Source organism: Coturnix japonica, chromosome 4, assembly GCF_001577835.2.
Source record: "Coturnix japonica isolate 7356 chromosome 4, Coturnix japonica 2.1, whole genome shotgun sequence".
Lineage (NCBI taxonomy): Eukaryota > Metazoa > Chordata > Aves > Galliformes > Phasianidae > Coturnix > Coturnix japonica.
In genome coordinates this window covers 27,759,562-27,774,033 of record NC_029519.1, presented here as the reverse complement: position 1 = coordinate 27,774,033, position 14,472 = coordinate 27,759,562, and the positions used below count along the sequence as shown (strand labels likewise).

At 47.2% G+C, this 14,472-nt stretch overlaps 1 protein-coding gene across 9 annotated transcripts in view; it reads left to right on the top strand.

Moving 5' to 3' along the window:
* Positions 1-6,440, top strand: part of TTC29 (tetratricopeptide repeat domain 29) — a 174,505-nt gene extending 168,065 nt beyond the window's left edge. For all 9 annotated transcript variants that reach the window (XM_032444412.1, XM_032444409.1, XM_032444415.1 and 6 more), the window contains 2 exons: positions 3,667-3,761; positions 4,158-6,440. In XM_032444412.1, the coding sequence (XP_032300303.1) occupies positions 3,667-3,752 (86 nt within the window). In that variant the 3' untranslated portion in view covers positions 3,753-3,761; positions 4,158-6,440. The remainder of the gene's footprint in view (positions 1-3,666; positions 3,762-4,157) is intronic.
* The last annotated feature ends 8,032 nt before the right edge of the window (positions 6,441-14,472 follow it).

Genomic DNA, 14,472 nt, shown 5'->3' with positions numbered 1-14,472 from the left:
AAGATTACTATTTCAAGTTGCTTCACATACCTTAACAGAGCATGTAACCTTTTTGCATTATATGATCAACTTTTTGACAGTGCTGGGCCAGCACAGCTAATGGAATAATAGCCTGCAGGGTCCAGCTAAATGATATACGAATATAATCAACCTTTGTGATGACTATTCAAAAGTAATCCCTTTAGCTTTCAACTGCAACATATATTTCAACCAGGCGAGGCCGTATGAAGAAAATCTCTGCAGACTCCACTGATACAATATGGCCTTCATATCCCCACAGTGTGTTCACTGCTCACAGTGAGTTTTAAATTTAAGGTAATGGCTACTGTATATTCATGTGAGCATAGAACAATACCTTTGATTTGTTGGAGAAATGTAGCATTAGCTACCAAGGGCCCTATTCAGTAAACTTTGACACAACCCTTATATATGGTTTACTGCTTATGCTAAATGGAATATGCCTGATAAATATGCTTTGCATGCCCAAATTGTACAAATTCATTAATCTTTATATTCATAAAGCCTCCGAGTACAACTGCCTCCCTTTCAAGTGAACCTAGTCAGCATGCGTGGCTAAACATGTGGGCCCAAGCAGCTTTTAAAACAATCATTGCATCACTTTTGGCTTATCGAGACAGAAAAAATAAGAAACCTGCAAGTGTGGGATGTGCCTATGTTGTTGGCTGTCATATTATTTGCTCCTGTGGCTTTATTCCTACCTCATTACATCATACCACAGATTATATAACTGAAAACAGCTGTGTGACCTTTAAAAATGCAAGTAATTTCTTAATGACAATAATGGATCATTGCTCATCACTTGCATTACCCTGGTATGATAATGTAGCATGCCCCATCAAATCACAGCTAGGGTATGAAGGATCTACTGAAATCTTCTTTCTCTCCCTTCTGGGACAAATATACAGTATTAGGCAGTAGTGACTCTGAATACATAACATCCACTGTATGAAAGAAAAAGATATGTAACAAAAACACTGTATTGTTTCAAAACTACTCTTCCATATACAAAATAGTAGAAGTTTGCACACATTAACAGCATCTGCAAATGTTTTGTTGCATGCATTCATACCTACATATATGTAAAAAACATGTTGCTGACTTTTGAGGCATTGTATTTTAATACTTTATGCCACTTGAGCTACAGTGGATAAGCAAGAGAGAACATAGACTTTCTCCTGTTTGTATGCAGTGTCCCTTGAGCCCACTGCCATTAGGAATCCTTTGCACACTGCTGCAAGGAGCTCCACGGATGGGTTGGCCATGCACAAGGAACTCCTGCTCTGTTTCCAAGCCCACCAGCTGCTGGTTTTGCTATATCTTACCTCTTTCTTTTACTGGAAGAGATAGTGAAAAATAGTTTCTGCTTTCATTCTTGCTTTTCTTGTCATCTCAAAATACTGCCTTTCTCTTTTTTCAAAGACTTTTCAGCTCACTTCATCAGTTTGTGGAGCTTTTCAGTAGAATTCTAGTTTTGAATATTATCTCATGATCACGCAACCTCAGCAATGCAGGTGTTTCCCTTTTTCTTTATAACTTTTTGAGATAAGGCTGCCTTTAATGTCCTGTTCTCTATGAAGTCACTGATCATTGTAGCTTAAGTCTTCTTAGCTGTGGCTTCCAGTATTTTCTGTGACTTCTCACTGATTATATTCTGAAAAGGACTTACAGTTCTGCTTAGCTGTTCTCCTAGGAACATAATGAAATAACAAGGTTTTTAGAAGTATAGTGATCTCTACGTAGTCACATGTAAACAGCAAAAACAACTGAAATGCCAATTCTAGCTGCACTAAAAATTCGACCAGACAATTTTAATTATGTTTTATCAGCAGTACCAATAATGTGTCAAGAACATCCTATTATGATTAATTATATGTACATACTATTAGTATATATTAATGTTTATCTCTACATTTTACCCAACACAAAGAGATAGAAGGAGAATGCTTGATGGTGTGATCTGTGGTGGTGTATATGTATTACCATTATGAATACAAGATGTTTTAATTGTCCCCAAATAGCATAAAACTGCCAAGAAAACATTTATGGCTCAGTATTCCATCAGTTATCCTTGATACGCTTCATATTTGCTGAGAGGGTGGAACCGTTAATCAGGCAATAACAGTTTCGTGTCCAAGTGCAAAGGCAAAAGGCCAAAAGGTGCATGAGAATAGCAATTTATGCTATAATTCCCTGTCTGTCACATGCACCTCTGCACTGTTTCTCTGTATGTGTCCATGTATGGAAGATACATACACACTTTCATGTGTATTTCATTATGAATGTATCTATCCTGTACACATATAATCACATTTCTGGTTCGAGTTACCCACCACTCTTGCACTAGTTTTTCATGGTTGACATTCAGAGATCCTTGTATTAAGGACTGGTTGATTGGTGAATTGGGTTGGATTTTGGTGGTTTGGTTTGGTTTTTTTTTTTCTTTCTGTTGCTTTCTGTCTCCACTGCAGCAGTACAAATATGGGGTTTTTTTGGACATGAATTAAATTGGATGCTTTGTAAGCACCACTGGATGTAAGGCAGAGTCCAGTTTTAGACATCACACTGCAGAAAGGTAGTGACAAATAGGAAGCATCCAGCCTAGGATAACACAGAGGTTAGAAAACAAATATTTAGGAGACTGCATTTGCTTATCCTTTAAAAAAATATTATTATTATTAGAGGAAGGAAAATAGTCCTTAAATCAATTAGAAGTTGTTGTAAAAGAGAACAGTGTTTCTTTATTCTTCACAGCTATCAAAAGTAGAACAAGAAAAAAGATCAGCTTTACTTGCAATTAATATTTCTCCTCATATTAGGGGAAAAATAAGCTGTAAGACTGTGAAGCACTGAAACAGAGAGATTTGAAGTGTTGTGAAAGGGCCTTCATCAGTAGGCTTTGAGAACAAATTTGATGAATACATGTTTGTTATGGACTAGATATACACGCACTTTCTTCGTTTGAGGAAGTAAACCCATCAGTAGTTTCCCAAACAGGAACCAGTCCCCCAGGGATGGTGTGGCTATAACTAAACAGAGGGAGGTGTGTTGCTGGGGGTCACTGGGAACAGAGCAGAAAGCTCAGCCCAGAGGTGGGAGTTTGGTGCAAGGATGGAGCATGGGCTGAGGGTCAAAGGAAGCATCTGGCTAGCAGTAATTTTGGGGTCAAACAATTGCCTCGCAGCCAGCTGCTGTTTTGGCCATGTCCCATTAGGTGTACACTGCTCAGAGACAGCAGCCTTTCTTATCCAAACTCCTCACACTGTTCTGCCTTCTGCACTGTTCACTTCTTCCCCTGGACAATCCTCTGGCTGCCATGCCATCTTTCAGTGCTGTCTTTGATGTCACCCTCCAGATACATCTTGGTTGCTGGCTCCCCATGTTCCCACCTGGACATGTCCCACAAAACCAGCTCTTCTCTGAGAGCCAATGCTCAGGAGTGCCAGAAGAAAAGAAGTTCCCCTCAGTTCTGTGTTTCAGAGTCTGTATTTTATGTGGCTCACCTCACTTGTTGTAGAGAATTACTCTCTTTTATGACTTTCTACTCGGTTACATATTTTTGAAATAAACTTTCTAAGCTACTACTATTAATAGGGATTTTGTAAGCCTGAAACACTACCATACTTTTGTTTGTCTTTTTAATGACAGAGCTCGATAGAGAAACAAGCCCATGTGAGCCTTCTCCAGAAACAAGCCCCTGTGAATCTCCTCCAGAGACCCAAATTGGGGGTTGATCATTCCTGGTACAGTATTTGCTCTTAATCCATGTTCTTTTTAACAATACAGAGATTTTTCACAAGATGTCATTGGTACCAAAATTTAACCAGATTTTGGCAGCCAGCTGCACATCAACTGTTGTACTGTGTCTAAATAACAATATTCTTCCTGCTCGTAAATAAACAAATTCACTGATTTTCTTTTTCCTTTTTTTTTTCTCTTTTTCACTGTTTTTTCCTGCTTTTCGGATTCAATTGCTTTTGATCATGTAGCTGCTTTTAATTTACAGAAATAAGCCTCCGTCTCAAACTGAAGCAAGTCTATTAACTAGATACAGAAGTCGAACATAAAATGTGTTGGTATCAAGAAGTATGCACAAACTTACAACACTTTCTCTTTGTTATTTTTATTTTTCATTATAGAAAACACCTGCTTACTTACAGAAAAGCTGGCAGATGAACGTCATGAGTTCAGGAAGATCTCCAGAAACTCGGGCAACAAAGTAAGAACATTGGTGGAAGTTTAGTTGTTTAAGTAAGTGCACGTTGTTACAGTATAAATATCTGACAGCTGTAAGTTCTTATATGACTAATGTCATATGTGTGGTTCTGTTTTTCTATCAAAAATAGCTACTGTTGTTGAAATAAATGCAGAAGGAAAGTAATGTAGAGCAGTGTGCTTTTTGTTCATATTGCTTATTATCTTTCAAAGCGTTAAGATACCACACATCTTATATGCCTGCTGAAGTGCATAGGAATCCAGGGTGCTCAGTATGTTGGAAGATCACTTTCTAAATGTCTGGATATCTTCTTTAAATCACAAATTATTGCCCCATTCAGATAAAATAGTCTCCAATCTTGATGCCTCATCCATGGAGCTTTCTATAATGTTTGGCATCTGTGCTTAACGATTGTGGCTCAACTATGGCCTGAACAGAATAGGCAACAGGTTCCAGTAGTGACCCACGGCAGTCTGACTCCCATGGTCTTCATTGGTGTCAGAAGCATTTCTCAGCTGCTGTCACTGCTAACCCTGCAGTTAAGGGGTAGAAGGTGGTGGCTATTGCCTTGCAAAGTATATGGCAAAACAGAGCTTGGAACCTACAGATTTTATTCAGGAAAACTGATTCAAGCTTTTGTAATTTCACATGTTAGAAAACCTGTTCTTTGAAACTTTCTAAATCCCAATAATTGAATTTGCGTGACTTTAAACAGAGGTTTCCAGTGTCAGAGTCAGAAGAAAGCTCCATTAGACCTGCAGTCATTTGCTGTGCAGGAATTTGAGCAGGCAACAGGTTTTGCCATAGTAATAATTCATTGTTTTTCTTCAGGACTATGATTTAAGCAACTGGTTGACATGTGACAATAGGATTTTTGCCTCCAAAGGAGAGGTGAACAATATACCATTAACTAGCTCACATTAGACCATTTTTGATCAATGTAAGCATAAATACATGTAATAATAATTTTATTCTTTTTACTTAGAGGTCATTATCATCCAAACACAAGGCTTGTTACAGCAGTTTTCATATAGACCATTTTCACAAGGCTGAAAATTTGTTTAGGAGAGTTCCTAAATACCCACACACATATAGAAAGACACAGACCTGCTTACTGAGTGCTAAAGCAATAAAACGATTGAGATAAGGAAAGCAGAACCATTAAATAAACATAAACAACAGCAGTATGCAGTTTAGTCGTTATACTTTAATGCTATTGATACAAATAAAATTAGAAAAACAACACAGAGACTGGAAATAACATCAGAAAGTCACTTTAATCTGGAAACTCTTCTAGTCTTAAAAGGACTGCTTTAAGAAGTTGCTAATTTTAGAGATTTGTAATTTTGTTAAATAGCACCCATATTCATCACTAAATTTTTCCAATCTGAACTCACTGCTCAGTGATAACTTTTGTACACCTGTAAGGAAACAGTCACAAAATTCATCCTCTAAGTTCCAAAGCATTAGCTCTGCCATGCTTCCTAAGAACACACCTTGTGTAGGGAACCTGCTTTGGCAGGGGAGTTGGACTCGATCTCTGGAGGTCCCTTCCAACCCCTACAATTCTGTGATTCTGTGATTCCTGTTAGTCATAAAGCTTTTAATAAAAGTGAGGAGACTTCTACCATCCTGTAGTGGTGCAATAGCAAGTTGTGTTCTCCAGTACCAGGAAGCTCCAGCAGAATTGTTTATTGAGCTCTATGACCCTGTTGTCCCGCCCAGGAACTCTGACTGGCAAGTACTGTCTGTCTGGGCAGCATGCAGCCATTCTGCTCCTTGCAGACTGTTTCAAAACAAAGACTTGCTGAATAGATGATAGTAAATCAGTCTCTGAACTGTTCTGAAGTGGTAACGCTGATGTGTTTAAAATCTCTGTAATGAGGTATGGCATCTGGGACATGAAAACAAAGACTGCTTTTGGATTAGGATTTTGGTAGGTTTCACTGTGCATGTATCTGATGGCATTGGCTAGCAATTACTAGCAGAGGGAAAGGTTGTCCTCAGAAAGGATTCTGTTTATGATTATGAAAAACATGTTTTCTAACCTTTAATAAAGTATGTCTGGAACTATTTTGTTTTCCAAAACTGTCTTGTTTGACAGTGTATCTCTATAATATCTCTATATTTTCCACACTTATGCCCACAGATGAATAGAATGTATGTGCTGTTCCTTGAAGACAAACAAATAAAACATGTTGATGAATATTTGCATGTCTGCATCTTCTTTTGACATAGACGTGTCAGACAGCCTTGAGACTAGAGCAGCTTCCAGGTACAGCTGATCTGTGTGAGACCTAAGCAGAGTGAGTCCCTACCTGAAGCCTCTGGGGATGGTGGTGTGAGTGTTCAGCCCTGGAAGAATCGCTCCATTCTTTGTAATCAGACAGCGGGGAGAAAGTCTAAAGTTCTAGCAGCCATGCTACCTCCATGTCAGCTCTGTAGCTTGGCCATCTGCAGTATAGGGAGACAGGCAGACAGCAAAAAACAGATCTTCAGCAGCATATGGAAGACCAGGAGTCTGGGGACTTGCCACTCTTAGGACGGGAGCAGTAACAGCTCCTGGCTCCTGCTCAGCTTTGAACTGAGAGGTGGGCCTTGTCCCTGGGAGGCAGCTTCTCAAAATACCAGCTTTCATGATCAAAGAGCCTCATGTGGAGAGGTACAACACCTCTGAAAGGCTGCTACCCCCAGCACTGACCTATTCTGTCTCAGACCATTGCAGCCCCATCTTCCTGAGAGACTTGAGAACGTATTGCTCCATCTGGCTGCAGGATCTCTGTTGGCAATTGGATTACTTGAATCTGGACTCAACTAAAAACATCCTGCAGGAAGCCTCCCCAAAGCACAGTGTCTGCTGTTATTTTCTCCCGCTCTCTTTCATAAGAGCTCTCTGCCTCCCAGCTCCTCAGCACAGCTGAATCAGGAAATCAGCTGCTTTCTTTCCATGTGTCATCACTGTGTGTTCTCTGGGCAGGTCAGCTCATGCCATACTCACAGTGCAAATGAAATGTGTTTGCGATAAGGGAAGTTCAGGATCACCTGACTTCTGTCTCCTGCTTTATCACAGCACCCCTTCAACTTCTGCATTCTTAACTGCAGAGAGCTTTCATATCCACCAAGCCATGATGCTCTCAGAGGAGGTCTATGATATTAGAATATTTGATGAACGAGAGCCTTCGCATTTACTTCACCCCTCCCAACCTCTGTTGTGGCAGAGCATTATCACCAGAGCATTTGCATTTTGCAATGCATTTGGCAGAAATGGCTGAACAACAGCCTGAGATGGGGACAGCTGTGCAGAAAGATGCCAGGATTTATGGCTTCTCGAATCCTTCCGGTCATGTTGAAATGCAGCACTAACAGGCAGCATCCAGCTGCTGCTGCTGTTGGTGCTGCTGGCTGTGGCCACTCACCTGATTCATTTTCTAGGTTTTTTCCTCTTTTCTCCTGTTTAGAGAATCACAGGACAGTGGAATCTGCCTTATAGAACTGCTTTCCAAGTCCATCTGTGCCAATGGAAATAAAAACTAAGCTGAGAGTGTATCTGAAATAAAAGAATAAAAAGATAAACAAATATATTTGCAAAAAGCATGCTTGCCTTAGTAACCACCTGTGTTCTGCCCAAGTCCCTCATCCCACTGTCGGGAGCTGCTGTGTTTCCATCAGTGAGACGATGCATCTCTTCCCAAAAGCTGCTGGGTTTAATCTCACCATCAAATGGTGTGATTCATTTCTGCAGTCCCTGCTGCACATTTCTTAATATTAGACAGGAGTGAAATATCTTCAGGACTGGGAGTGGGAGCTGAGTTGACTATTTTTTTTCAAAGGAAAAGGATGCTGGAAATGTATCGTGGTCTTCATCAGCGGGGAGATCAGTGAAACCAATGGGAGGCTCCTGAGCTGCATACAATGAGCCTGTCAGGACCAAAGTGGGCTTCCACACCCCAGGTGACAGCCCTCAAGGTTCAGCCATACATCAGACATCTCTCAGAACGCTGGCACAGCTGTAGCAGCCCGGAGTTGGCTGCATGCACCCATGGCAGGGTGGAGAGGGACTGGGCCTGCTGCAGGCTGCCCTGCATTCCACATTCCCCCTCACAAATTTAGCCTTCCCATCACAGACCAGGTGTTTGTATTGAGGGATTCTGAATTTCTACCTTAGTTACCTTCAACACCTTTAATATGCAAATATAAGCATCATATAACATGCATCATATATCATAACATGCATCATAAGCGTTCTGTGAGCCAAGTAAGTTTGTTTTGTAGCTTAAAGTGGTTCTGCCATCTTTGACTGTTCTTTTGCATCCCTGCATAGTGATCACCTATTTCTAGACGAAGTCTCTCCCACACTTTTGTTTCTGTTTTGTCATGGCTGAATCCTGGGTCAGGAGCTCAGTCTTCTTTTCACACTTAGTCACGTCTGCCATTGCTGCATTTTAAAAATAAATAATTAAATAAATAAATAAATAGGCATTTGTGCTGTTGTGTTGCTAGGAAAGATGAAACTGTTCCATCCTGCTGAAAAGGGACACGACTCGCTGGCTGCCCGCATACAGGGGAGGTGGACCAGCTCTGTTTAGCTGTGCTGATTTTCCTAGCTGTTTTGCCAGCTGGCTTTCAGGCATTGCTAGCCTTTGGGGGATGAATTTGTTCTGCATTAAGTGGGATTTTGGTCTACCTGCATCTCTTTGTAGCCTTCCTTCACTGTAACCTTGTGTGGCGCTGAACGAAGACTTAGTATAGCTGAGATGATCATCTGTGCTGAGCTATTTGTAATTAAGCTTTGCTGCAGGCAACTGATTAGTACAAGTTACATTCTGCCCTCAGAAAAATGAAGGCACAGAGCCCAGGATGCCATCGATCCCTGTATAGCAGGGTGCAGCTGAACGCCTGCAGGTTCTGCCCTTCAGAAAACAGGACCTTCACCTCCAGGTCTGCTTAAGGGGCACACTCACAGCACTGAATATCAGCCATAAACTAGTGATGCTTTCATCCAACATCATGCACAACTGCCTCCCTATTAACTGGAGGGCACCCTGATGTCTCTTTAATGGGGGTTAGCATTATTTATAGCAATTTACAGGTGTGCTGCTAAAAGACCAAACCGTAAATCACCTCCAATGCTGTTCTGTGATGAAGTGTCTCTGCATTATTGAACAAATTGTCCCAACATGACTGAATGATGCACAATGGAAAAACTTGCCACACAGATGTGATATGGAAAAGGCCACAATCTCATGTATTTAGTTTAGATCAATAATTGCAGCTGATGTGATCCTTGAGTGATGTGAGGAAAGATGGAGCAGCACCTTCTTCCTAGAAAGCCGGATCTGGCAACAAACCACTCAAATCATTGTATAGCTCCTTTGTATTGTGCTTGCAGGTGGGTTTCCTCCTTCAGTGTAGTGTACCATTATGTGCCACAGGGCTTTCTTATTTCTTTACCCAACCTGGGACACACAAGAAAGACACTGAGGCCCTGGAGCATATCCAGAGGAGGGCAATGAAGCTTGTGAATGAAGCACAAGCCTTATGAGGAGTGGCTGAAGGAGCTGGGATTGTTCAGTCTGGAGAAAAAGAGGCTCAGGGGAGACCTTATTACTCTTTACAACTGCCTGAAAGGAGGTTGTGGTGGTGTGGGGATCGGCCTCTTCTCACAGGGAACAGCAATAGGATGAGAGGTGACAGCACCAGGGGAGGTTCCAGTCGGATATTAGGAAACATTTACTCGCAGAAAAAGTGGTTAAGAATTGGAACAGGCTGCCCAGGGAGGTGGTGGAGTCACTGACCCTGGAGGTTTTAAGAAGTGTGTGGATGTGATACTGAGGGACGTGGTTTAATGGGTGTGGTGGGGATGGGTTGGTGGTTGTACTAGGTGATTTTAGGAGTCTTTTCCAACCTTTATGATTCTATGGCAGTTTAAGGACCATCCAGCGCAAAGCACAGACCAGTGCCTTTTCCCTTGGTCAGGCCACTTCTCAGTGAGGCCCAGCACCATGCCATGCCCAGCAGCTGGCACTAGCAACTAGGTCTTGCAAAGGCCGGACCCACAGGCAAAGAGAGGCTGTATGGAAGGTGAGGAAGGAAGGCTGGGGACAGGATGGAGGGGTCAGTGTTTGTGCTTCCTGCTCGGGGCCTTGAAATGAGCCCTGGAGTCACACTGGGGTCTGTGGCCGTGCATCTCCGTGCCTCCCCAGCATGCATTTAAAACCCAGCTCAATGAAACCAATAGAGCAGAGCAGGAAAGAGCTTAAACAGGAGCACATCCCCACAGATCTTGTGCAGCAAGGCAGCTGACAGAGGGGCAGACTCCATGTGCATCCCACACAAGGGAGAAGGCAGAAAATCACATGCACGCCTGCCCCAGGCAAGAGGTTTTATTAATGCTCCATCCCCGGGAAAAGCATCAGTCAGACTTTGTGCTTGATTTGACACCACAGAACCCAGCTAAAAGCCATGAACCCAGTGCTGCTCAGCCTTCTTGCTACACCAGCCTGGGCAGGCTGTGCTACAGAAGAGTGAACTGCCTTTTCTTGGGTTGGGTGAGGCAGTGTGTGCTGGGTGTATCCCACTGCCTGTGTTCTGGGCGGAAGATTCAAGCACATAACAAGTTCAGCTTTCTGAAGGTGCTGGTGGCAGAGTGGACCCCTGCTCCAGATGTTTTGCAGGTGCTTCACTTCAACTGCTCATCCAACCCCAGTGGCAGCTATTCCACTCCTGGAAGGTGGCCAGCAGCATGGGCCAGCCTCCTGGCTGCTTGTGGCACACCAAGTGGCGCTCTGGTACCCCTGAGAGTGCTTGGCACACAGTATCAGACACACACACCCTGCAACACATCCATCCCTTTCCTGTGCATTGCCCCTGCTCTTGGAAAGCCCATTGCAGCACAAAGTGGAAGCAGGGCTGGCACGTTTTCTTTCCCAGGACCTCGTAATGAATGTGTTTTGCAAAAATAAATAAAGAAATAAAGGAGCGAAGGAAAATGTCAGACACATAAACATGCCACAAGAAGTTGAGCCTTTGGATCAAATCGCTTGAGACTAGACGTCTCCAAAACAGGGAGGCAGGGATCGGGATTTACACCTCCACCAGCACAGCTCAGCCCCCAGCTGCTGAACTGAGTCTAACACAGAGCTGCGTATGACATGAGAACACCCTAACATCTGTCTCCGGGTGAATCCCCATCCCTGTGTCCCAGCGAGCGCAGCGGTCGCCCTCCCCGGCCCCTCAATGCCTGCCCGGGGCCGCTCCGCGGGGCGGTGATGTGACCGTCTGCGGAGCGGGGTCACCGAGGGGAGGAGAGGGCCGAGCCGGGAGCCCCCGCCCCACGGCCGCACGCTGGGATCGGCACCCGGTGGCCGCGGGTGGCTCCCCGCCGCCTCCCCGTTAATGACGCCCGCCCCCGGCGCTCTCATTACCGCTGTACGGCTCCCGCCCGAGGCCGACGGCGCGGGGCGAGGGGTTGATCGCGGCCGTGCCCGCTCGTACCGGAGCGGGGTCGCCGCGCCCCGGTCGGGGGAGCCCCCGTTCCGCCCCGCGCCGTCAGGGGCGCAAACCCCTCGGGGGGGCCCGGCTGCTGCCGCTCCCCCAGGTTGTCCGCGGCGCTGCTCCTCCAAACTCATCTAAATTACATCAATAACAGAGCGCACTCTTTAATGAGCTCTCGACTTTAAAGACTTGAAGGATATTAACAAGCCGCTTGACAAATGGTGCTTAGAAGCACATTAAAGACGCTGCTAATGGAGCGCATAATGACGGCTAATTTTCGATCAGATATAAATTAGAGCCCCAACAGTTATTTGCCTTAAGGACTTTATGTAAATGATCCCGCTCGGCACAAAAGGGGAGGCGAGGCGCTGCCGAACGCCGAGGCCGCCGGACGGGGCGCGCAAACCTCGCGTGTCCCGCAACCCGCAGCCCGCTCCCGTCCGGAGCGCTCCCGATGGCAGAGCGGGACTGTGGGACGAGGAAGAGGAAGAGGAGGAGGGAGACAGCAGCCGGGCAGGGCCGGGCACAGCTGCTAGTCGGGATCTACCCAGGGCAGGAGCTGCGGGATGGAGCCATGCAGCCCTGGGAGCGCCTTTCCAGAGCGCGCGGCTTTCCTCCAGGAGCTGGGGTTGGGTTGGGAAAGAGCTCCTTTTTTTTTTTTGCCCCCATTATTTGGGTTGTGGGTTTGTTTTTTTTTCTCAACAAGTGACGGCGGGGCCCGGACCCGGCTTCGGCCCACACCCGCCCAGGAGGAGCGAGACCACCGCCACGCGGGGGTTCCTCGGGGATCCCCCATCGGCCCGGCCTCCCGATCAGCGTTACCTGTGCGGGGCGCGCCGAGACAGGGCCGGGTCCCTCCTGCGCTGCGCTTCGAGCACCGCGGGGGGGTCACCTGGCAGAACAACAGCGACAACAAAAGGGGGGTGTCGTGCCTCCACCCCGACTCCCGCACCCGCCGGGGCGGGGATTTAGAGAGTAAAACCTCGCACACACACAGCCCCGTCCCACAGCCCCGCTCCCCGGCCTCCCCCGCACCGCCCCGCTCCGCGCTCAGCCTCGACGGGACCGTACTCACCCGGGCGGCCCTGGGGCCGCGCCTCCGCCTCCTCCCGCTGCGCAGCGCAGCGCTCCATCGATTTGTTCCTGGGAAAACGCGGCGCGTTCTTATAGCAGCTCCCAGCAATTAATATTGCATTAACCCTATTAAAAAAAAAAATCCCCGAGCCCAGCGATCCCGCACCCTATCGCGGCCATCCGGCATTGACGGCGGTGTAACCGGAGCCCCGAGAGGCGCGTGGGGCGCACCCGGTGCGGTGCAGAGAGAGGGAGGGGTGCGGGGGGGGGCTCTATTTAATTTCGGGTCCGTGGTTTTCTAATTCGAGATTAAAAGCAGTCACGTCTTTGAAGGCAGACACTCGGTGTGAGCGTACAGTTAAAATATTCCGTGCCGCCGTCCCCAGCCTGAGCCCCGCTACTCCCCGGCGTCATTAATGTTTAATCACCATCCCGGGCTGGGGCGAGGGGAGCGGGGAGGCTGCCCGCCTCCGCGCGGCGGATAAAGGCGGAGGAGCGTGGATCTCTCCCACCCTGCGAACGCAGAGACCCCTCCGGGGGCAGCCCCCGCCGCCACCAAAGCTGCGCCCGAAGGAAACGGGGGCGGGGTGGGGGGGCGTCTCCGGGAGAGCCGGTGGAGGCCCGGAGGGAGGGCAGGGGCTCGTAGGGGCATTGTCTCCCAAAACAAAGCGCCCTCGGCCCCCAGCCCCGCTGCCCTCCGCCGCCCCTCCTCCCATTTCCTCCCAACCTGCGCGGGACGGAGCCCCGCGGCCCGGTTTTCGCGTGGGAGAGGGCAGAGCTCATCCCGGGTCAGCGGAAGGTAAAACCCAAACCCACCGCGGCCGCTCTCCGAGCAGTTCCCCGTCAGCGCCCCGCCGCCGGACCGTGTTTCCCTTCTCTCCGAGTCGGGGAGCGGGCGCTGCGGGAGCTGTGCCCTCAGCCGGGCTGTCGCGCAGGGACGCGTTAATTTCAATTCCCGAGGAGGATTTCCCACTCCCGCTCGCTCTGACCCACAGTAATTAGCTGAGATAACTAATGATTACTTACTTATTCCTCGTAATTATCTGGATTTAATAATTCGCTGTGTAATTTATTAATTCGCCCCTAATAGCCTTTAAGTGAATGGCTCATTTAGGAGAGCGAGGCGGAAGTTCGGGGGCTGCGCGTTCCGAACGATTTGGGGGACGATTTGGACACAATCTGGGGGTTTTCTGCCGACTCCCAGGCGCTGCTCTGGCTCCCCCCAACCCCCCCAGGCCGGGCCTCCGGTGCTCGTCGTCCAGCGGGGGCAGCCCCGGGTCCTCCGCCTCCGCCCCCCCGACCCCGGGAACCCTCGGGGCGGGCTGGCGCTGGGGGGAGCGGGGCGGGGCGGGGCACGGGTCCCCCTGGCAGTGCCCGTGGCCGTGCAGCCGGAGCCGGCGGGGAGCGGAGAGATGAATATTTCATGGCGATTTGTGCCTCATCTCCCGGCTCTTGTGAGCACCGCGGGGCGAAACCACTTTGTTTCTTTTTCTTTTTTTCCCTTTCTTTTCAGCTCATTTTTCTTCTTCTTCTCCTTTTTCTTTCTTTGTTTTTTTTTCTTTCTTTTTATTATTATTATTTTGGGGTTTTTTTCTCTTCTTGAGCTGCCAAAAAGCGGCTCCTGTCCCCGCTCTCCCCGCGGTGCGGAGCTGTCCGCGGTGCTGACGGCC